At 38.4% G+C, this 25,767-nt stretch overlaps 1 protein-coding gene across 4 annotated transcripts; it reads right to left on the minus strand.

Annotated features, from left to right (window-relative positions):
• Nucleotides 1–6,113: 6,113 nt before the first annotated feature.
• On the minus strand, nt 6,114–23,360 carry LOC129095523 (ETS-related transcription factor Elf-2-like). Of its 4 annotated transcripts, none has more exons than XM_054604000.1 (10): nt 22,995–23,360; nt 16,476–16,646; nt 16,080–16,338; nt 10,804–10,917; nt 10,381–10,563; nt 9,818–9,904; nt 9,487–9,679; nt 8,970–9,374; nt 8,663–8,828; nt 6,114–8,203 (listed from the first exon to the last, which is right to left on the minus strand). In XM_054604000.1, exons 2-10 carry the CDS (start codon nt 16,551–16,553, stop codon nt 7,592–7,594), a joined length of 2,097 nt encoding a protein of 698 aa, XP_054459975.1. In that variant the 5' UTR covers nt 16,554–16,646; nt 22,995–23,360; the 3' UTR covers nt 6,114–7,591. The 4 variants fall into 4 exon arrangements, with proteins under 4 accessions (XP_054459975.1, XP_054459974.1, XP_054459977.1 ...); XM_054603999.1 differs by having other exon boundaries at nt 9,487–9,682; nt 22,995–23,359; XM_054604002.1 differs by lacking the exons at nt 16,080–16,338; nt 16,476–16,646; nt 22,995–23,360 and adding an exon at nt 13,206–13,287.
• Between the last annotated feature and the right edge of the window lie 2,407 nt (nt 23,361–25,767).

The raw sequence follows: 25,767 nt of genomic DNA on the forward strand, positions 1-25,767 counted from the left end.
TAGTTTACCCAAATAACCAAATTTTCCAGTGGTTTCTAGTGATGCAGATTATAGTGCAGATTTTATTTGTCCGGGTTTGGTGAGTCTCACAATCTAATATCTAAAATCCACAGACTTCACAGTGATCATTGAACCGCTTTCTACATAATAAGTAGCCTCTATTAAAAGTGCTGAAAGTGTGCTCTGCGTTTTATCCAGATTAACAGAGGCATTGTTTCAGAACACACCTTGCTGTTAAATTTTACTTTTTGAGCTAAACAAACTAAATCCATTCACCAAGGAAATGTGTTTGGTTACCTGGGTTAACTGACACTTTAAAGCTGACTTAGTCTACTAATACTGGATAACAGGGTCTTCTAAATGCCAAATAAGTAAAAATCTAACTATGTTAACGCCATGCCTTTTTGAAAACATTTCCAACATTGAATACCAAAGAGTATATTCTTCAGGATTGTGCTATTAGCACCATTTTAAAATAACTTTATTTGATCATCTGTATTTATGAGCTTCTTTTCAGTTACAGCACACCTTGATTTATCTTTGTCTACCTTATCATAAGGCTGAACAAAAGGTAGTTATTATCACACGGATGTAAGTTTAAATGTTAATTTTTCTGATGAGTTTTGTTTTAATTAGTTACTTGATGCTATCCAAAAGGGTGATGATTGATTGATTGCTGGGATTAAGAGCTGCCCTTAGTGAAGTAGTCGCGCAGCGGGGGATTTGTACAAGGAGATCCAACTTAAGCTTTCCACTCGTCACCCTGTAATCGAACGTGTGTCAATTTAATCAAAAATAGATTCATAGAGATGCAATGGTCAGGTGTTTCTTACAAGCCAAATAACCACCACGGTGCTAACAAAGCCGCTGTTGGGAAGTTTGCAGATGACACTGCCATCATTGTCCGGATGACAAACAACAATGAGACTTTATAAAGAAAGGAAATCAACAATCTTGCAGAGTGGTGCTCAGAGAACGACCTACTTCACCACGTCAGGAAAACCAAGGAGCGGATTGGAGATTTTAGAACAAAAGGATGTGAAGTCACACACCCCTTTATACATCAATAAAGCTGAGTTGGAGCAAGTGAACAGTTATAAGATCCTGGGAATCAACATTACATAAAACCTGACCTGGCCATCATACATCTCCTGGTGAAAAAAGCTCAAACGGCTGTATTTCGTGAGGAAACTTGATGCCAAATTCTTATTAGCTTTTACGGAAGAGCATAAGAAAGCATCCTGGAAACATTACAAACTGACATGGAATGTGCACAAATCAGGAATAGAGGCCTCTTTGTCGAAGTATAAATGGTACCCATCCACTGAGCATCAATGATATTGGTGACAAGAGGTGCCTGCAAAGAACCCAAAGGGGGAAAAAAGACCCACCCCAGCCTGTTCACCCTACTGCCAGTTTGGCAAGCATTACAGAAGTGTCAGCTGCTGTAGGATTTTTTTTATTGTGTCTGTAACTCAGCAGGGACAGCTCCCCATGTCCTTTATGAAACTGCTTCATCAGTATATATGGAGAACACGCTTTAAAAAGGAGGGAGGCCGGAGGAAAACAACAGGAAGAACTGGAGTTTCTCGTGAAAAACAGTGAGCTTTTTAATCTTTGCTGCGATGTTGAATGAAACACTTCCGGACATATGGGGCATGACGCATGGTATAATTGTGACATTAATTATGTTAATTTACAATTATCATGAATCTGAAAAATAAACAAAAATACAACCGTACTAGGACTAAGAATCATCATAAAACAAATATCATTCATAATCATAAAATGTTTTATACAATTGTATACAACAACAAAAAAGAAATAAGTGATTAAAATTGTATAATATAGATTGGCATAAAAATCTAATTGTATAAAATTACATTAGAAAATCATAAAGAATGGCATACTAACATGTCATGAAAAAGTAAAAAAATATAGTATCTCATTAAAAAAGTGATAAATAAGTATGCCATTAAAGATAAGGATATAGTTTCTCATAAAATGTCATAAATAACTCATAGTATACAATGCCATGAAATATTTCATAGTATAGTATGCCGTAAATATGCAATAAAAAATGTCAAAATCAAAATGATAAAAAGTCATAGTGTAGTCATAAAAAGGTCAAAACACAAGTCATATTACAGTGTGCCAAAAAATGTCACAAAAGATATAGTACAGTATGAAATAAAACTGTTACGCCATTGTATGCTAAATAAATGTCATTGTGTAGTATGTCATGAAGAAATTCATAATATTGGGGCGACTGTGGCTCAGTGCTAGAGCGGTGGTTCAATCCCCGGCTCCACTAGTCCATGTCGATGTGTCCTTGGCCAAGATACCCAAATTGCTCCAGTAGGCTGTATGAATGTCAGTTAGTCCTGATGGGCAACACCTTGCATGGTAGCCCCTGGGTGTAAATGAGCAAATTACATTAGTGTAAAAGCGCTTTGAGTGGTTGGAAGACTAGAAAAGCCCTAAACAAGTACAAGTCCATTAACCACAAAGTATGCCATAAATATGTCATAAAAATATCATAGTATAGTGTTGTAACGGTTTTGACCTTTTATTATTAAAGAGGGGTGCCAGTCAGAGTCAAGTCTGACAAATAATAATTATAAATGGAAAGAAAATAGGTCAGTCAAACCATACAAAACAATACAGTAAATATCCAGTAATAACGAAATATGTCACCAAAAAAAACATTACTGCATGAACAAATATACAACGAAATGTATTCAAACCAGGGAGGAACACAATTAATATAGATAGGATTGAGGGTGTAACCCACAATCTCTAAATTTACACCGTTTCGGGTTTTTCCACAACGCCAAGAGTTCAGTCCAATCCTAGTATCGCTCAAAAACTCCAATCAAAAACACGCTCCGGGTTTTACCGCGGATCCCCAAAAATGAACAAAACAAGGAAACGATAAACAGCGTCTATCTGCCGTTAACAAAAAAGGAAAAAATACAAAATAAACTAACTATCGGGTACTCACAGTACCGTGGACCATTTAGGGAGCCGAGAGTCCAGTCCGAGCCCTGGTCTCCACTCAGGAGAGACGCCGGAGACTCGACAGTCACGTCATCCAACAGAGTCCTCCTCCCGACGCCTCCAGAGACAGCTGCTGCAGAGTCCTCCTGGCACTGCTATGATGCGGATTATAACCAGGGATATCAGGGAGTTTGTTTAAGGGCTGTGATTGGATGATTGGATGATTGTGGGCGTTGACTGTTGCGAATATGAATGGACTCTTGTTAGGTGGTGATGATGTATTATTATTATCATGCCATAAAATGTCATAGTATAGTTTAACATAAGAAGTCTCATAAAATATATCATAGTATAGTGTGCCATAAAATGTCATAATATAGTGTGCCATGAAAATGTCATGGTAGAGTGTGTCATTTACAGTGTCATAGCATTGTATGGAAGAAAAAAGTCATGAAAATAATCGTAGTATAGGATTTCGAAAAAAGTTTTTAAAAAAAAAAGTAATAATATAGCATATCTAAAAAGGTTAAAAAAAAGTAATAGTTTAGCATGTCTAAAAAAGAAAAAAATATAGCATGCCAATATAGTCATAATATAGCATGCCGAAAAAAGTCATGAAAAAATTCATAGTTTAGCATGTCGAAAAAAGTTTTTTAAAAAGTCATAATATAGCATGTTGTAAAAATTCATAAAAAAATCAGTATAGCATGTAAAAAAAAGTCATGAAAGAAATCATAGTATAGCATGTTTAAAAAGTCATAAAAATTCATAGTATAGTATGTCGAAAAAAGTTTAAAAAAGTCATAATATAGCATGCCGAAAAAAGTCATTAAAGAAATCATAATATAGCATGCCGAAAAAAGTCATAAAAAAAGTCATAGTTTAGCATGGCGAAAAAAGTCATGAAAAAAAGTCATACTTTAGCATGTTGAAAAAAGTCATAAAAAAGTCATAATATAGCATGCCGAAAAAAGTCATAAAAAAAGTCATAGTTTAGCATGCCGAAAAAAAAAAAAAGTCATAGTATAGCATGTTGTAAAAATTCATAACAAAATCAGTATAGCATGTAAAAAAAAGTCAAAAAAAAATCATAGTATAGCATGAAAATCAGTATAGCATGTAAAAAAAGTCATGAAAAAAAAAAAATTCATAGTATAGCATGTCGCATGTCTAAAAAAAAAAGAAAAAAAAAAAAGTCATAATATAGCATGCGAAAACATTCATAAAAAAAGTCATAGTTTAGCATGTCGAAAAAAGTTTAAAAAAGTCATAATATAGCATGTCGAAAAAAGTTAAAAAAAAGTCATAGTTTAGCATGTCGAAAAAAGAAAAAAAAAGTCATAATATAGCATGCCGAAAAAAGTCATAAAAAAAGTCATAGTTTAGCATGTCGAAAAAAGTTTAAAAAAGTCATGTTAAAAAAAAAGTCATACTATAGCATGTTGAAAAAAGTCATAAAAAATCATAGTTTAGCATGTCGAAAAAAGTTAAAAAAAAAAAAGTCATAATCTAGCATGCCTAAAAAAAGTCATAAAAAAAGTCATAGTTTAGCATGTCGAAAAAAGTTTAAAAAAGTCATAAATAGCATGTCTAAAAAAGAAAAAAAAAAGTCATAATATAGCATGTCATAAAAAAAAAGTTTAGCATGTCGAAAAAAAAAAAAGTCATAATATAGCATGTCGAAAAAAGTCATAAAAAAAGTCATAGTTTAGCATGTCGAAAAAAGAAAAGAAAAAGTCATAATAAAAAAAGTCATAAAAAATCATAATATAGCATGCCGAAAAAAGTCATAAAAAATCAGTTTAGGAGAGCATTTAGCATGCCGAAAAAAAGTTTAAAAAAAAAAGTCATATAATCTAAAAAAGTCATAGCCGAAAAAAGTCATAGCAAAAAAAGTCATAGTTTAGCATGTCGAAAAAAGTTTAAAAAAGTCATAATATAGCATGTCGAAAAAAGAAAAAAAAAAGTCATAATATAGCATGCCGAAAAAAGTCATAAAAAAGTCATAGTTTAGCATTTCGGAAAAAGTTTAAAAAAGTCATAATATAGCATGTTGTAAAAATTCATAAAAAAAATCAGTATAGCATGTAAAGAAAAGTCATGAAAAAAAATCAGTATAGCATGTTTAAAAAGTCATAAAAATTCATAGTATAGCATGTCTAAAAAGTCATAATATAGCATGCGAAAAAGTCGAAAAAAAGTTCATAATATAGCATGTCATAAAAAAAGTGTCATAAAAAGTCATAGTTTAGCATGCCGAAAAAAGACATGAAAAACAAATCATAGTATAGCATGTTGAAAAAGTCATAAAAAAATCATAGTATAGCATGTCGAAAAAGTCATGAAAAAGTCCTAGTATATTATGTTTAATTTTTTTTTTTATAAAAGTCATTGTGTAGCATTTCGAAAAAAGTAAAAAAATAAAGTCATAGTACAGCATTTGAAAAAAAGTCATAGTTTAGCATGTCGAAAAAAGTCATGAAAAAAAATCATAGTATAGTATGTTGAAAAAAGTCATAGAAAAGTCATTTTCATGTCCAAGTAATTAATTATATTATAATATTAATAAAACGATTGAATAATTTGTTTGTTAATATTCAGAATGAAGAGCATATTAGGCCTTTATTTGATTTTCTTGCTATGAAGAGTATTAGGTAATCAATGTTATTATGTATGTATAATAACTATTCACATTCTCAAGACATCACTGTAGCATACATATTGCCCAGTTTGTCTTGAAGAAAGAAATTAAACATGATAATGTATTTCAGTGTACAGGAAGAGACTGGGTGGACCAAAAATAGGAAAAATGGCTTAGACCTCAGAGGGTTTGAAAACTATCATGAAGGGAGTCTGTCTTGTCTGAGATATAATTAAAGGTATGGAAGTTGCAACGTTTGTATCTTATTAAATATGTATTTCTTATACTTATATTTTAGGTATTTGCAATAGAAATGAGATTAACTAGAAAACATTTTTAAGAATATGCAACTGTAATAACTGTGAACCCCCTCCTACTTCCCCCCAAAATCCAATTTTGCACCTGCAAACATCAATGTAAATACTTTAAGAATGAATCCATAAAACCATGATGAAAAGACTCAAGATCGAAATTTCTTTTTATATTTCAGTAAAATCTACTTTAATACACTTTGAAACAAGAGTACAACAAAATAGAATATACTTCAAATGTTGAATATAGAAAAAGTCCAGTCTGAACACAAAACATCTTTCTCTCTTCAGATAAAAAATAAAATAATGAAATGTTGGGGCAGGGCCAAAAAGGCAGTAATAAAATGTATGCTGGCTAATTGGCCTCTGTTTTAAGTAAAGTGACCTGGTATCCACAGTGGTTTTATATTTTTTGCAACATTTTTGCATAAACTTGTGATTTCAATGCTCTTTTCAATAATTAAAATAATTGATTCAATTAAGTATTGATCTCTGTGTTTACATACATTCCTATATGAATTGAATCCAAGACATGGCAGCAAGCACCAGCTCTGAGTTGCATTCATTGCATTTCTGTGCAGCCAGACTGTGTAGAGTTGTGAAAAGAGCAAACTTAAAAAAGAAAAATAATGGAGAAATAGCCAAGATCCTTTTGTGAAATAAGTCTGAAATTCATGCCTTGAGATTTTTTCAGACACTGGAAGAGACACTGCAAAACAATCTGGCCACTGATCTATGACATTTTGCCGTTTCAATCTAAATGAGAGTTTAACAGCCCGATAGTTACAGTGGAACTAATAATAATAATACAAATATTAGTTCACCTAGTTTCAGTAATACTGTGCTTGGTACAAGGTATCAAAACACAAAAACAAAGTTCAGCTTAATGTTCGGACAATACATGAAAAAGAAAGTCAAAATTAAAATCTAGGGCTGTTAACTTTAGCTCCGTAAACTGTAAATAGTAGAGATATATATATAAATATGTACATACATGACCATTCTCTCTCTGATATTGTTCCTTCTTTGAGCGTCCTACGGCTCCACTTTCTCTGTCTTTCTCTCACTCTTAGCACTCTCGTAGCACCACCCACACTTGATCTGCACAGTGATATAAGTAAAAAAAGAAGAAAGAAGTTGCTGGTTTAAACATCTGAAGTGGCAAAATTATAAACGAATGGTCTCTACAAATGCTTAATTACACCTCCATTGTGTATTTCTCCTTTTCATTTTGTTTGGTTGTAACTATTTGCCTCATTTTGTAGTGTTTCAGCTTTTTTTTTTGTATTTTCAAGGTTTTCTCCTTTCCCCCCCCAAAATTTGACAGCGACAGCGATCCATTCAGAAGGCATCATTGTAGTGATCAAGGTTGGTCCCTTTACCTTTCACAACAAGTCCCTTTAAAGTCTGTGTGTATTTCTGTGAACTCCATACACGACACTCAGAGGTTTCAGTGTGGTTCTGAGGACCGGCTTGGATCAGTAAAGTTCTAAGTAGCGACAAAGACGATGTGAAAACAAAGTTCAGGACTAAAAACAGGCCTTCAGGAGTCTTTTAAAGTCTCACAGACTGCTGCTGGTTATAACAAGAGTAAATGACGTCAGACAAATACAAACTACCACTCTGAAATGTGTTCATTTCAACACTCAGGCTCTTCAGTCTTTATCGTCACGTCCGGTGTTTCCAGTTTGATAACCACCTCAGCATCCACAGCCTCTGATTGGACGTTCGGGACAGTTTTGGGGTTCACCTGGTTCTGCTGGACCGCCATCGGCATCTGCACAGTTTGGAACTGGACTCCTGCTGCCTTCAACTTCTCCATTGAGACTCCTCCCGTTCCCTGTGATCCTATCACCAGCTCTGAACCATTAAAGATGCCGCTTATGATCCGAGGGTGTGCCGTCATCGTCTGATTGGCTGTCGATACGGTTACTACGCCCGCCCCGCTACCCGCCTGGGTCACCACCAGAGTCTGTTGTTGCGCCTGCGTCGGCACAGTGAGTCTCATCACTTGCGTTCCTGGTGCGACGTTGACAGGTCCCAGAGCCCGGACCGTCAGGGGGTTCCCGATGAGGCTGATCCCCGCTGAGGAGCCCCGGATGCTGGACTTGTTTGAGCCTGTGGAAGTTTGGAGGTGACACTGAGCTAACTGGTGGGCTGGGATTGTGATGATCTTGGCCAGCTGGACAGTGATCTTGTCTCCGTTCTCTGCTGTGGCTGGGACCATGGTGGGGATGGTCTGGATCATAACCTACCCAAAAAACACATTCATTTAAAAAAAACTATTTGTGAAGGTCACCAAGAAAGACTACAAACCAAGAATGTTACATGTTAACAATTTCCTTCATTGGTCTATAAGCCTGTACAGGACCATATAGAACGCAGCTTATTACCAACCTCAGTTATGAAAGTATGATGGATAAGAAGGAGAGATGATATGGCCAACACTTTTTCAGCATTTCCCAGCAGTATAAAACAATAATTCCTAATAATATAATCAATTAAAATGGCCTGGATAAGCAGCAAAAGATGGATGGATGGATGAATTAACTTAAAATGATTCATTCAAAAGTTCCCTTCCTTAGTTTTTGCTAAAATTGACACTTGGCACATTCTATACTTCTTAGCTTCCATATATGGTAGTGGAACAGATACCATGTTGTGAGATGCAAAAGTACTTGTAATTGAATGAGTTTCCTCTTATACACACCTTCTGTTGTGAGTTGGTGTTACCAGCAGCAGAAGTGTTGGTGAGGAGGGTGGTGTGGCCGGTTCCCCCTGTTGTCCTTGTCGGCTGCTGCACAGCAACAGTGGAAATCTTCTGACCCAGTGATGTTGTCATGACTACAGGCACCTGCATTGCCACACGCACTGTCCTGTAGACAAGAGGTAAGACAGCAAAAAGGAGTAAAAAGTCAATACTTAAAAGTTGGGAAAATATGAAACGATTTGCCTCGGCACTGCTAATATGAGAAACCCTTTAACTGGAGGTCCTCATCTCTCTGCGGGAGTCTAACCTGGGCCCAGTGGCGGTTGGGATGATAGCCGTATGAGACTGCTGACTCCCATCATATGCTCCTGAAGTAGATATTATCCTCGGTATCCCTGCCATCATTGCTGCGCCACCTCCTGCCACTGTTTTGCTGCCCGTGGCGATGGTAGCATGGACCACGTTTGCCCTGTTCCCGCCCCGCAAGATGTTTGGCTTCTTGGACGATGACAGCTCCGTCGCCTGCAGCAGCATGTCGGATGGAGGCGGCACGCGCTCGTAGGATAGGGTCTCTGAGCCCATCAGATCTTCGGGGGAGGGCATTTCTGCCTTATCATCGTCGATGATGACTATGTTTTTGGGCATGTCTTTGAACTGGTAAACCAGCCGCTGGCCCTCTACCTTGGCGAGGATGCCGCGCTGGTAGTAATATCTGAGTGAAAAACAATATTCAGGAATTACAATGCTGGTTTCCAAAAAACACAATTGTGAAAAAAAAACACAATCCGAATCCCCTCCCCCAAAACAAATCCCAGACTGCTCACCTGAGTGCCCGTCCCATGGTCTCATAGTTCATGTCTGGTTTGTTCTTGTGTTTCCCCCACAGCTTGGACACGGCCTTTGAGTCGACCAGTTTGAAGATGCCCTTCTCCCTCTGAGTCCACTTGATGTACCTGGGACAGGTGTTTTTGTCCTGGAGGAGGTCCAACAGGAACTCCCATAGGTAGGTGGTGCTCCCTGCTGGAAATCAAGATAATTGAATGCACTGGTTAATAGAAACCTAGATTCATCCAGTGCTTTATACGTTATCATAGCAACAGATTTATCTCTTCATAAATGTTTAGCATGGGACGTAGCATTAGCACTGTTGGGTACCTTTCCCTTCTCTCGGTTTCTTCTTGATGCCGAGGTCCAGTGAACCGTTGGAAATAGATGACTGATGCGTCTTTGGCCTCCGTCCAGCTATAACAAGGGAATATTTAAAATAAGACTTAATCAATCAATCAATCAATCAATCAATCAATCAATCAATCAATCAATCAATCAATCAATCAATCAATCTGCCTTGTGAGCTAAAGTTTAGACCCTACTGTAAGACTCTACCACTAGGTGGTGCTCTTAGATAAACTCAATAACTGTACTTAACAGCGGAAGTCTGGATTTTGGTTTGAGGTTTGTGGCTTGGCTTGTGAGGTAAGGTTAATGACAGAGCAGCCAGATGTTTTCCATTTAAAACTTTGCCTTTTTCCAAAACTTATCTCCCCACACTCCACAATATGGTGCAGATAGTGGGTCTACAACTGCATGAAATAGAATTTTAACATTTCTGTGTGCTCTTTTTCCCCACAGCTTTTGACTACTGGGGGTTCACTTTCCTCAGTTTATAGATGAATTCTGTGTTGGCACAAACAAAAACTTTAAAGATCTCTCTGTCTTACCTCTCCTCTTCCTGACAGGCTCGTGGCCTGGCTCTGGTTCCTCAAGCAGGGTGACCATCTCCTCATCTTCCTCCTCGCAACACTCCTCTGTCGATATCTCCACCTCTGTCTCTGTAATCATGTCGGGACGCATGGCTGCGTGAAGGAAGTCGGGTGTCACTATGCATGGCGGGATAAAAGCTTCTGGATGGAGGAATTAAAGAGGGAAGAGTTAAACTTTAAAAAATATTCAAGCTGGAATACATTACTTTCTTCATGTCCAAACTACAGCAAAGATAACAGACAAACCACATTTAGTATTTAGCCACCCCTCACTAAACTATTGTATATAATCATTTGGAGTTTATTATTGAACATTACAAAGTTTGAAGTCAAACCATTTGTAAATCGTGTTTTGGGGTACTATTAGTTAGTGTGTTTTACCTGGGCTACGGTCTCCTCTGAGGCTGGAAGGTGAATCCATGCGTAGCAGAGCCTCTGCAGCCTCAATGGTCTTATCGGAGCAGTGAATACTGGTGCCATGGACAGAAGCCTCCACTGAAACACACACATAATCAATTAGTAAATGTTCTTACATGAGTTACAATTTGATTTCCCATGTCAAAGCTAAGAAAACAATTTAAATATATATCTATATATTTATTTATATATTAATGGTTAACTTCATTTCCCCACAGCAATAATAATAAGAACTACTACTACCAACAGCTTGTCACCTGTTACACAGTTAACACAGTGCTGCATATGCAACACACCAAATGCAACTATATGGCGCCCCCTAGTGAAAAGACAAATTGCCAAGATTATTTGGCAATTCCAACAACAACACATTTAGTCTGATCCAGGTATAGTGCAACCTTCACAGTAGGACGTTTCTTATATTGCCTCTTTATATTTGTTGACTGTTATCATGACATCATTAAACTGCACCTTTGGGTTATGTTTGAAGTTGCAAGATGCCAGGATTGGTTCAAGATACTCAAAGTGTGACATGAGGAATGTCGTCCCTATTTAGGCTATCACAAATATGGCAAGACTTGGTACAAAAACAGACACAATGCTGTTTAAATAGAATACGGGATTAGACCTGAAGGAAATGTTACGTTGGCCCATTTGAGACCCCGAGAAGGAACCCAGGGCACCTGCTGTCGGTGTCAATCACTGGAGACACGAGATCCCGTTACACACTGCTCTGTCCATGTTTGGCTATCTCACTGAGGCAACAGCCACAGCATAGGGGAGACATGGACTATCTTTAGATTGTCCCACTCATTCAATTCCCTCTCTCAAACAAACAGGACATGCTGTTGGCCGTCACAGCTGAGACTCTATAGCTTACCGGGCTGCTCTTAAAACCAGGCAGCCATACTGTGATAACGCCACCAAAATATGAGGTCAGAAAGCTGCGGCTTGACACCCATAACCGCATATGGACACTATAGTCATTTCTAGTCTGTCCAAAATGTTAGGATTTTAATTTATCCTTAATTATTGAATATTAAAACAAATACAAACATATAGAACTGGCAAAAAAAAGACACAATATGTATTGGTAGAGTATATAAAAGTATTATAATCAAAACAAAGTTAGAAAAATGAATATTATCAACCTATACTACAATGTAACGGCGCCAAGAATAGCAGCAAGTCCGACAAAAAGTAGTGCTGCCTCTGATGACTTCCGTGTTTACAGTCCTCATCCTTTCCCTCCAGTTCTCTTCGAAGAAGCTCACAAATCCTCCTGTCACTCAACAACCGCCTCACCTCCTATTGGCTCATAGCGGAGCGAACGGCCCGCCCCCGGTTGAATGTGATTGGACGCTCGGTGACGTCATAGACCAGCGCTCACGCCATTGGTATAACGGGCAAGTCACTCAACAACACAGCACGCCCTCTACATACACAATGCTTCCGCCATCGAAACGGGACTAATATAGTTTGTAATTTGCGGAAAAAAACGTGTGAAAACGACGCAGTGTTTTTCACAACACGTAGCACATTAACATAAACTGTTAAAAGGCGAGTGAAATCACACTTTAGTGTCTTTTTTTTAACAGGTCAGTGTGGTCGGAGGCTGAAGCTGCATAGAAAACAACTACAGGGGAGAAACCAGTGAGCCAGGCCACCCCACGCTTCAACCAGTGGCTGCACAAAACATAAACCAGAATGCAAAAAAGATCAAAACCTCCCACATTTCATCTGTGATAAGTCTGCCCACCACTCCGACAATACACAGCACACATACAGTGGCCATCACTTTTCTTGTCTAATGGACTGTTATTCATGTACAATGTGAGGACTTACTGCACACAAGTACCACAAAAGGAGAAACATAAAGCCAGACACAGGTAATAATAATATTAATATTAATACCGGAGGGGATATGTGGCTGTGTGCACCAAATTAATGATAGTAAAAAATAACACCCACATGTCCTTCCGACTCAGACAGCGTGGCAAAGACGTAGGAAAGACAACATCTTCCACTTCCTGGTTGTGCAGCGCCGACCACAGATCTGTAGTCCTAACTCTCATCGCGGAGGAATTCAAATGCTGCAACATGCAAAACACTCTCCGTGCAGATAACGACCCGCTGGTGCAGACTGGCGAGCCGAGCCAAAGTCTTTCCCCTCTTAAACCGGGTCCGGTAAACCGTGTAGCAACGCCATGCAGGTTGCTACCAAGGTGATCACTTCCTGATTGCCCTCCACCATTACTCCACCACACTGCTCAGCGGGCGGAGGCGCCGCGGACGAGCTTCAAACGCAACCCGCACCTGAAAGCGAGCTCCCGGGTCGCGGTTGTAAGAAGGTGGAGATACGTTACCGGCTCGGATGAGTAGATCGAGCTGGTTTGCGTGCCCCTCATGCTGCGAAGTCGCCATGTTTTCCCCTTGCTGCAGATTCACATTGACTTCTCACTGAATAGTATAGGAAGCTGCTAGCTCAGATCATTCCGCCGCGAATGGGAAATCTCCTCGAATTCAACGAGACGCACTATGACGGCAGCGAGGTATCCCTCCGCAGCCGACACAGGAAATCCTTCCTTCGCCCTCCCTCACTGTCGGAGCGGCGACGTCAAATAAAGCTGTACTGTGATAACCGTATTCATAATAAACTCACTGAACAAAAAATATACAAACAAATTTGCAGTTTGCACAACGAATTGACAAAAAAAATATCACACTTCACCAAGACAATACTGTACATCTAATTAAATTAAGTTTAAACAAAGAATACCATGTTTTGTATGAGTCACTTTATGTGTGTGGCTCCATTTAAACTTTCTATTAAAATTACAGCATTAACACTAATTAACACAGCATGTGTTTTGCTGTTTTTAACTAATTTAACTTGGATTTTTGTACAAGTCAAATACACTACAACAAATAAATTAATTAACAGGTATTATATTACAGCATAGCTCATTATCAATTCGGTAATTTAAATGGCTTCTTTTGCAAAAACCTAATTGCCTGTGAAGATATCAGTAATTAAATAACTACTAAAGTGCAAATAATCATCAACCACATTTACAAGTTATTCTTTAGGCTTGCTATATCTTTATATGAAATATAATTTAATGTCTAAGGCATTTTTTTTATCTGTTCACACCAGTTCTTTTGTCAGGTGTTATTGTCTTTTTGTCTCCATGAAATTAAACAGGCACAACATCATTAATTACACAAAAAGGCAACAATCATGTATTTATAGTGGGCCATTAAGTAAACTTTAGTTTCTTCAGTAAGTAGAATGAGTTAATAAATCACTTCATCCTTCTGCTTGAGACAGCACATTTGATCTTTGGAACCAGGCTTAAAAATTCAACATGTATATATGTGAATGAATGTATCTTTCTTTAGTTGAAAATACTGTTGTGTCAGTCTTTTAGTCTGTTTCATACTTATGAACACTGAACTGGATTAGACACTAGTACCAATTAATAAGGGATCAATGGATGATTAGAGAGTTCATACTGGATACCTTCACTGTTCATGAAAAGTTACTGTCAAAAACACCCAGAAGGTGGCAGTGTGTGAACACAGAGGCCTGTGACCCTCACAGCCTACTTTACTGGACCTTTTCACACAGATGCAGACAGGAGAATCATATGAGAAAAATGCAACATTTCCGCCCAACCACAACAATGCGTAAGCTTGAATTTATGAAACCAATGTGTTGACCTTCAATCTAGATTCAGATGAACGTACAACATTTCAATTACATGCTCTAACCTCTCTAATGTACCAAAAAAACATTTGAAAGATTTACTACAGGCATCCCACCCAAAAAATACCTTAAAAACATTTTAGAAGATACTTTGAGATATGTTGGCGTCTAGACTTAACTGTTTCTTTTACCAAAAAAGTATCCAACCAGACCAAGTGCGTTCCATTAATAATCTTACAATCTACGAAAGGTTGCGTCATTACATGTGGCAAGCTGGAAATGATTCTGACCCAACAGTAGTTTTCTCACTTGATGCTTAGGAAGCATTTAGCATGGTAGAGTGGACATGCCATTTCCAGACACTGGACCTTTTTCTGACTTTAATTGAATGGGTCAAATTATTGTAACACAATCCTAAACACCTGTGTTAACAGTTGGCAGGACATCTTCCCCTTTTGAGCAGACAAAGCAGTGCTGCCCTTTAACTCCCTTCAATTGGCATTGATGCTTGACTCATTAGCAATTGCCATTAAGCAAAATGATGGCAACAACATTGGCTGGATGACATAATGATAAACAATTTTCTCCCCTTAACTCAGAAGATAGTGGACCAAATTGAAGTTGTCCCTTTTGGGGGAAATTTATATTCTAAAGATGGTCTCTAAAGTTAACTTTCCAAGTTATATGATACCATTATCATACTGCACAATTTATGACCAAAATGTAATGAAGCTGTACACAACTTTTTATGGGCAGGAAAAAAATATATAAAATCAGTCATGTGGGCATAGAGAACGTAGGCCTAGGCCTTCCTCTTATACACAGGTGTCATGATGTCGTTTTATCTGAACACTTAGCAAAACTTTATGCGGCACTGAACAAGCTCCAATGTGTGTGTCTATAGAGAAAGGCCTCACATACTGCACCCTATCCATACTTTTATTATGCAAACCCATGTTGTTATCTCTTATAATAATACATTCCTCTCCTTTTCACAGGAATCTTTTGTCCTGTTTTAGGTGTAGTTTTGACTTGGGGGAATCGAGACTAGGATTGTGTCAGAAAAATCAACTGTCTGTCTAACTATCTCTGAATGAGAGTTCTGGCCACAAGCTAAAATTATATAAATGCATAAGTCTTAACTGTATGTATGTGAGCCATGTCATGGCTCTTCATGGTAAGCTTAACCTATCTCCAAAATTGAGTCATAAATGTCTCACAAGTCCAGAAACAATGTCTTCTAGGTGAAACATGCAGCCCAATAAACCTATGTAACCCAGGGAAATGGGAACTTTACTCCAGCAACAATAACAGGATATATAAAAAAAAAAACCTTGTTAAATTTCTCAGTACTCCAAGTAAGAGGGTAAAACAGGTTGCATGAGGACTGAGGTTTGGTAGTGGGGTGTGTTATGTTTTGCAAAAGAGAGTGTATGGTAGTCATCTGATGCACTGACCCAGAGCACCAAAATAAACATTATGACATTAAGTGATATTCTTTTTTATGAATACAGGAATATTAATGTCTCACCTGCCTCCTCTTCTGTCTCCACCTCCTGCTCATCGCCTACTTCCTGCATCAGATAGGCCTCGTCATTATATACGAACACCTGGGCGGAGTAACCCCGCTCATCGGACAGGCTGGCACCGGGTACCTCCTCTACTATGACTGCTGGGTAGTTATCAGCCTCCTCTCTGTCCTGCACTTCTTCAAAGGCCTCCTCAGCTTCACACTCGCCTTCTACCTCTCCCTCAAACTCCAGGTCCACCTCACACTCTCCCTCTCCCTCCTGCAGATTGGGGGACGAAAGAGAGCAGGACAGTCAAAAACTGCTTTTAACAAGAGAACATGACAGATATGAGAAAAGGAGAAAGATTCTGTTGTGAACGGCAGATGCCATCTTATTCTTGCTTGTGTGTGACCCACCTGCTGGGAGTCATCCTCTTCAGCTGTGACATACTCCACCACCGTCCCACCAGTGTCGACAAGCACCACTGAGGTCATGACTCATGCTCCTCAGGGATCAGTGATCACAGCCAGTGATTATCCGCAGCACCTCTGTCTGGTGGACTCCACCGGTTCGTTGAATAAAGGCCCCTGGAGAGAGAAGACACACTTGATAAACAAAACTTTGTTTAACACAATGAAGTCTCTGATGCAGATTCAAAGAGTCAAAAGATACTTTTATGGTTTGTTTGATGATGACAGAAGTCAACCTATTTTCCTATGAAAGCCCTGTGTTGTGTCCTTGATGGAAACAATGAATGCCTACCACCTAAATAGTTGTTCTCTAGCTAGTTTGAGATCAAAACTGACACACAGTCAAGGACACAGCCTTTGATTGGTCGACAGATGTTCATAGCAAAGCAAATTGGTCCGTTTGGACAGGGGACGGGGCAGCAGCAGTAAATATGGTAAATCAATGTGCAATATAAAAAATGGGACATTGAAAAGGTTGCAGATTCTTCTCTATGATCTGTGATATGTTATCTATTTCCCTTCATCTCTAGTAACGTCATCAAACAAATGCCTTATTGATGTGCTTGTGAACACAAATAATGTAATTACATATGTCTGCTATCCACTATCCTAGCGCTCTTATTGTTAATCCTTTACTATAGTACATGTTGTTGTAGGGATCCTTAAAAAACTGTTTGACCTTTTGAAAAATAAGCGTATTCACTTTTTTGCCAATGTTTAGTGAGCTTTGGAGTTGCTGGTGAATGGATTTGTTAACTTTAGACACAGCCAGGGTTGCTATCTTATGATAGGCAAAACTAAATGGCTGTTGGGTGCTGCTTTGTTTTTGCCAAATGTGAGAAAGGTATTTATCTCCACATCTAACTTCCTGCAGGAAAGCAAAGAGGCGTTTTTCCTACAATGTCAAACATTTCGTTACAGTTTAAATTATCATCAAGTCCAGTTGCTTTATTTAAAACAGTTTTGCTCACACTAAACAACCAGAACAATTCTTAACAATATAAAAATCACCTGGCTTAAGACAACCACACCTTCCTCGATCTATCCTAACTGTAAACCCAGACCTCATCAAAGCCAGGGATCTCTATTATCTCTTCCATCTCTTTCCTTTTAGCTTTGGTTCGCAGGAAGTGCCTGTCTGCTATTACGGGAAGAATTGCACTGACAGGAAGCCAAGCCAGTCCCTTAAACATGCACACAGTGGGCAATGGAAGATGTGGGCAGGGCAGACTGGAGCCATGGTAACAGTTGCTAAGAACCACAGGACCCTCTGTCCCTGTTTTTTTGCTGCTCTGTAGGATGACAACAGGATATAAGACCAAGGGAATGCAGGAGCATGGAGAATCAGACAGATACACACAAACTGCATGACGCCATTTAAATTGATGCCCCACATACTCTGACTTTACTACGTTTTAAAGGGTTGACTTATTGGGATTTGATATGTTGTTACACTGGTGAGTCTTTACAACTTCACCCCTCATTGTCACAGCAGCGTATGTGGGACTGTTTTTCCAGAGTATGGAGGGAGGTGTCAGCATGGCAAAAGTGTGTTTGTCTGCTCATTTGTAGGGTGAAAAACAAACACTAGCATATCCAGTTAACTATCTTACTACAGATTATATTAAAAAGAAAAGGCCCGCTCATTAACTAGTTCATCCACTGCTTGAGCTGATCCTTGATGCTACTATATCAGAGTTTAAAGTAAAATCTGTCCTGCTATTTTTTGGGATTTGAGGAAGTTTACACCCCCACAACCCGATCCAAACTCATCATCCAAAATAGTGTTAAAAGTGAAACATATACTGATTGAAAATACAAACTATAAAGCATGAATCTAACCGTTCTCATTTGTCATAGTATGTCCAGCCTTATGTTAGAATAAAATAAAAGTATTTTATTTTAGATTTAATGATAACTACCTATACCCTACATTACATGAATACACTGCTTCTTTAATCCCATGTTTTCTACATGGATCATCAACTGCTGACCATCAACTGGTGCGTGGGACATGCAGCTTGAGCTTAAGTCTTTTAGCACACTACCAAGTATGTAGCCATCACTTCCATAATTAAGATCAAACTTAAGTATTCTCGTTTGCAAGCAAGACAGCTGCAGACATTAAAAAATCAACTTATGGAGCTAACATTCCCTTAATTGGCTTACTAGCTGCAGGTGATAAAATCAACTAGCAAGCAACAGGTCAGCCAGCGAAATCAACATGAGACAGCTAAAAATATAAAAGACTGCTTTTTCTCTACCCGTCTGAAATCAAGAGCCCTTGTTTTGAAAATTACTACTTAACTTAAAATTCTCAATGCAAGCTCTCTACTTCAACACCTTTAATGAGGACAACATGTCTGAAAGTGTGCATCATTCCTATTGTCCATCTCTGCCCTCTCTATAACAGCATGCATTACATCCTGGCTTTAAGGGTGGCCATTCAAGACAGCTAGATACAGTTTTGCCTTTAGATGTGTTGATGACAAACTTTGTTTGTTACGTTATGTATTACATTAACAATTTCCCCAACAGAACAAACTCTTTTCTCCACATAAACCACAGCACATCTCCTCACAGACAAGGGAGCCCACCCTCTACTTAAAGATAATCCTACACTAAATTCTTCAAATTCTTCTTAAGACACAAAGACAAGGTTTAGAAGTAACTCCTTCTCCTTGACATTCACATTTTTTTCCACATTATGCAGTGAAAAAGTAATGACGCATTTCAAAATAGCCAAAACACAATGTAAAATCCATGCATGATTCAAGGCATTTCTAGTTTTGTACAAACCCACTGATCATAAAACATCCTCTAACACGGTGTATATGAGGACATGCTCGATTACTCTAACTGCTGCATAATGGATGAGGCATGCTGTGCTGGTGTGCCCTCCGCTACTGAAACCAACATGCTATCAGCTCGGATGGAAATCCTCTGTTAAATTATTCACCAACATAGAGCACACATTCATTAGCAGATATGTATATGTTATGTTTTAGAGGTGCTAGGATAATTCAGTTTTGCAGTATGCAAGCAATGGTATATTCTTTAAATAACCATGTGACACATCCACAGAAGTGCATCTAACTAGTGTGTGCTGCTCCAAAATTCCCAGGAAATCAGAACAGGGAACTTTATATGTTATACTATATAACAGTGTAATAGTCTGATGTTAAAGTAAACTGACTCCCTCCAATCTCCATTTCTTCTTATCCTTTCATTCTTTGTTTGAACCTTACATACTTCACCTGCTGTTTCATTGCCAGGAATCTGGCACAGAAACGGCGAATCAAAGAAAGGTGTGTACACATGAGCTGCACTATATGCTGTTATTAAGCTGTAAAACTGGGAGAAGTTATTATCTAAGCTCATGGAAGAGTTGGACATTGTAATCTATCCAGCCCATATAAGTCATTTCATTAAAAAGTCAGAGAGAGATTGAGTGAAAGGGAGGGTCATTGTGCAGAGTCATGGATGTGGTGCTTGTATGTTTTCACTTGGTCAACAGAATGATCTGGAACTAAAATGACAGCATATACACCAGTATGTAAATAACTTTTCATTGCAGCTCAAATTCTGCAACTACCCCACCTCTTTCCTTTCTATGACTTCTTTATGTTCACGTTCTAAAATATTGAGATCATCAATCTAAGTGGACAAAAGACCCTCAAACAACTGAATAAATACAATTTGCAGGGTCACATGGAATATGAAACATGAAAGACTGCAAGCAGAGATCCAAAACTAGTTAATCATGGGCACATGCGTGCACACACTTACACCCTTTCACGTGCACGTGCACGCACACACACACGAGATCTGTTGAGTCTCAAGCAGGACTTGCAGGTTCAATTGATTCAAACAAGTAATACAGGAACTGCAGGACGACTATGAAACACGTGGCTGCCTTGTGGCTTCTAAGCAAAAACATAAAAGAGTCAAGACGCTGCATTATTAACATTGCAACAAACTATTCATATCAGAAATTACCAGCATACACTTGTCATGTTACAAGGAAATAAATGAATTGTTTTAAAAGGTCAGAAGAAAAAGTGTAATGTTGGTATTTCAGGAATTGAAAATATTTCTGCTACAATGAAAGTCCTTCTGAACAAGAGCTAAAGATACATTTCTCCCTGTAAATAGGTCAAATTCAGTTCACTTTTTACCTTTAATTACAAGGGAGAAACACATGAGTAGCTCAATTATTAAAAAAATCCCAACAAACACATAAAGAAAGAGGAAAACAGTCAAAACTTGCCTTGCCATAGAATAGTTGATGCGAGTCAAAATGCAGGCTTGCATCTTTACTTGGCTGCTGTTTAAAAATCCACAAAGAGACGAGCAGAACGAAAGAATGAGAGCGGGGCTTTCTTGGTATTGTAAGAGAAAACAACAGGACTTTTCCTGCACATTTCTCTCTCTCTGCCTGTCTCTGACTCTCTCCCACATGTCCTCTCTGTCTGACATCCAACCATCCATCCATCTGGCCGTCCATCTCTTCTCTCTGCATGCATGCTCGCTGTCTGCCTGTTCTCTTGGAGGAAGGAACCTCTGAGAGCGAGTCAGCACTTCTCAGACCCTGCCCTGAGCTCAGATCACATGACAAGGGTGGAACACACACACACACACACACACACACACACACACACACACACACACACACACACACACACACACACACACACACACACACACACACACAGTCACATGATCTTTCAACAACAGAGCTTTTGTTCCAAGTATCTGGGTCTGCTGGTAAAGATACAACGCCCTGCCTTGTGCCCTGCCCTCTACCAATACACACAGACACATTGATGACACAACGTGCAAATACATTACAAGCATGACCTCAGGATTTGCTTGACATCCACCCTACCAATACAGATACACACACAGGCAAGTTTGCTATAATTTAGTAGCTACAATGTTCTGGTCATGGAGCAGCAGAGTATAAATCCTCTACTGCGTTATAGTGTCTGATGTTGAAATAAGCCTCAAACTGTCACAGTTGGTTCTGCAATACACATTAGTCTTGACTCGCGGTGGGGGAAAACGCAACAAATGATGTTATCTATACTCTCACATAACCAACACATTAAATGAACTGAATAACACCTTTAGCCTTGAGATGTCAAGAGTCATTCAGGAAGCTACAATTGAATCAAAGAAGGTGCGAGTTTGTTTAGTTCTGAGACATTTAGTCTATAAATCATTTACATGATCGACCAAAACTTATTTGCCAACTACTTTGTGAATGATTCATCTTTTAAGTCCTTTATCAAGGAAAAATACCAAATATTTGCTGGGAAAAGCATCTCAAAGTGTGTATTTTTCTTCTTCTCTCTTTTATGTCATTGTTAATTACAGAGCTGATCTATCATCACTCCCCTCGGCAGACAGTTCAATAGAAATCTGCAGGAGGCAGCCCTGGATGTCCAAATAAAGATATTATGACCAAAATTTGCCATAAGTATTTAGAGAAAGTGACAATAAAATAATAATGTGTAGTCTAGAATAGACCATCAGTTTCCCAATAATTGCATTCCCTTCTACTCAACTGGTTCTCTGCATTACTGATATAAAGTCATACCCTGTTGACAGGCTTTGGGATGTAACAGTATGAGAACTGTAGGATAACTGTCTCAGAAAATATCAGAGTTTCACGATATAAGGAACTATCATTATTATTATTATATGTATCAGTTACAATGACCCATAAAGCAATGTGAACAGAATTATAATAAAACATGTCATGTTACTATGACATGTCACATGATTGAAGCATGTTAGTTTACAGCCAGACTGGTCCCGTCTGTGCCTTAAAGTCAATACCTCAGATAATTACATTTACATATGTCAATCTTAATACTGAATACTGTGATACCGGTACACCTTAAAACCACTTTAGACAGCATGTCACCAGCATCAATGGCCTACTTATCACTACCTGATCCTACACCACAGGGTTACAATAACATATGCACTCACTTGACATCCTGCAAAGTCAATGTAGTTTCAATATTGACACAAAGCTTGTTTGCTTTTGGCAATACCTCTGACACATAAAAAAGCAGTAAGGTTAGATCAAAGATCAAAGTTAATCAAGCTCACACAGTTGTCTTACCTACTTTTTGTAATGACTACATGTGAAAGACATTATGTCTGAGTATGCGTGTGCAGGGGGTCAAAGGGGGATTCACTGTTGCTATTCGCTCACCTTATAAATGCATTATTAGCCAGCTCTTGCATCATTTACATGTAGTTTTTTAACATTAGTAAGCCGAGTTGCTCATTAAAGCGTGTGCGTTAAGATGCATTTCAACAATAGGTGGTTTTCTACAACGTGTCGCACAATCTAACCATGCTAACGTCAGCTAGCTCCGTTAGCATGGTGAGAAACAGACAAGCTGTCAGAGCAGAAACACAACACACCAGGTGGTCGGTCCAGCTCACCTGCGGTCAGACGCTTCTTCTGTCCCCCTGAAGGAAACCCACTCTGGCCTGAAGCCGTAACTTGGAGCAGGCTGGTGACAGGTCGCTGCCGTGCCTCGGTGTGACGTCCAGCGACCTCTCCGCGTCTCCGCTCCCGACTGTCGGGCTGAGGAGTCCCGCTGCTAACGGGGAGCTAACGTTAGCTTCGTGTATCCCCGACCGACGAGGAGCCCCGGAGCCTCCGGACGGACGAGCACAGACGCCTCGGTGCCCTCGGTGTTTCTCGCGGACTCGGGTCGTCAGCTCGTCTCCGCTCGTTCCAGGCGAACTACAGCTGTGACGTCACGCGGCGCAATAAACAATCGGAGCTCCCGGAATAAACTCCTCCGTTTCACTTTCATTTGTTTGTCATCGAGTTTTCTTAGTTTGAAAAACATGAATACTAAACCCTGTCCTCTTCCATCTGGTTATAAAGGGTCATCAATGTGTCCTTTTTTTTATTAGGAATTTAATTGTCGTTTCTTTTCTTTTTTTTTTACTTAAGACAACCAAAACGATGGTCACGAGTTATTACAAAAGCCGTCTGAAGAGCTAACATTCATAAACTTAGACAAACTGTCCAATAACAGTTATCTGTCTCCACCCAGTGGTGCACCGACATTCACTAGAGCACAGAGCAAAAGCATGTTGATTAATAACACAGGTTAACACAAATAACTTCATTCACACAGCCAAACTGATTTGAATTGTTTATACATCATTTTATTTAAAGTGTTAATGTGAGCACATTATCAGGACAGCAAATACATTGTAATTAACTAAATAAATAGGTAAATTAACTATTTAATATGTCGATAGGATATATGGTTAATATATAATGACGATAAATGATGATACTATTTGGAGAGAATTGAAGGAATGTTACTGTTGAACCTTTAAATAATGTATCCATCTTTTGTTGTAGGTTAAATTGCCTACAAAAAGAAAAGAACAGAAAAGAAAATATATATATATATCAATATATGGATATACAAATAATAATAGTTAAAGTCAGCTTTAAAAAGGTAAATATCAGCCTCTGTGCAATACATTTTACTGGTATTTATGTCATGTTTTCTTCAAGGAAAGCATCCCTTTCAAATTAGCAACAGAATAAAAATGTAATGATCCTAAACCACCTAACATAGTCATGTCTGCACCTATTTGTAATAATCGCCCACTAAAGAAAAAAAATCTGCAATCTTAGTTTGTAGATATTGTTATGCTGATTAGGCAATATCTATGAAAATAAGTCTATCACAACATTACATGAACAACAAACCCTTCCACTGCCACTACATCAGAAACAACTACGAAGAAAACTGGTGTTTAGTTCAACTTGTTATGAAAGTTAAAGCTGCAGTGACACCTAGAGGACAAGAGACATAATGGGAGTCATTTCATAAATGCTAATAAAGATAGGAAACATAAAAAACACCTTTGAAAACTTTTTACAAAGGACACAATAGCTAGTAAGACCAGTTGCTAGTTTTCCTCGTGTGGTTTCCATGGGTCCTCCTGGGTTAGTTGACAGATAAGCGAGGGTTGTGGAAGGCACACTGTCCGTTACGTCATGACCGGGTTGTCACCACCACCATCGTCTCTGTGGCTGAAACAAACAAGCACAACACTAGTTTGTAGGGTAGAAATGCATACATTTAGTGTACGTGACTATGTCATTTTGCAACATGCTTAACCTAGAGTTTAAGTAGAATGGACATGGGCGGCAGTATTTAAATGCTGTGTAAAGAAAAGTATAGTAATTGTGTCTATGAGTCACACTGGTCTTATAAACTGAACATCTAAAATCTGTCTATCTGAGAACAATATCTATCCTGAAGATGTCCATTCTACTGCCTCTAGCGCTACACAGACAGCTGTGCTTATAGCTGTGCTGCATTTGGCCATTTACCTTCTTAACTGTACTATTACATCACTGAGCAGCTTTTTACTGTCCAGATAGACACCTTTGGCTCTGTGGATATAGGCAGAAATACATGTGGTCAGAGCCAAATGCAAAGAATATATATCATTCTTTAAATGGTCAAATTTAAGAGCCGTCAATTTTGCCACATTGTGTCTTTTATCGTTAACGTGATGTTCAACAGTTTGGATTTATTTGAATCTAGAAATCTAGCAGGACTCACATAGAAAATGCACTTCTGTGTACTGACAATGTTTTTAGTTTTTTTTTTAACATATAGGTTAACTAACTACATCCCTATTCTTACTAAGACTCAAAAAAGCTAACCCACTTGTAGAAGTGTTTTACAATTTTTAACATATGATGCAGGCTCAGTCTTTATATTTGAGGTGGTCTGCACAAACAACTAATTGAGAGTCCATAGGAAATGATAGCTTTACAATTAAAAATCTTTAATATCAAGATTTCCGTCTTTGCTGCAGCTGTCATCATTAAAAATCAAAGTCAGCTTACTCTAAAACCTTTATTAGATATGTATAATTACTTTTAAATGCCTTTTTTTTAAGTTGATAATGTTTGTTTTATACTCAAACACAATAATCCACATCTGCATTAACTTCAGTTACAGTTTCTGACAGCAGGAAAAGCACAGGTGGAACAGTAATGGCTCAGATCCAGTCGTAATTCCAGGAGTAATTATTGTTATAAATTACATCTGTCAGGATGTCTGCTATTTCTAATATTTATTGTGCTGCCGTTTAGCATCTGGAATTGTCACTGTGCCCTAAAAATGATTTGTGATGTCAGACTATTTTGTCTATTGGCAAATAA

Source organism: Anoplopoma fimbria, chromosome 9 (genome assembly GCF_027596085.1).
Source record: "Anoplopoma fimbria isolate UVic2021 breed Golden Eagle Sablefish chromosome 9, Afim_UVic_2022, whole genome shotgun sequence".
Lineage (NCBI taxonomy): Eukaryota > Metazoa > Chordata > Actinopteri > Perciformes > Anoplopomatidae > Anoplopoma > Anoplopoma fimbria.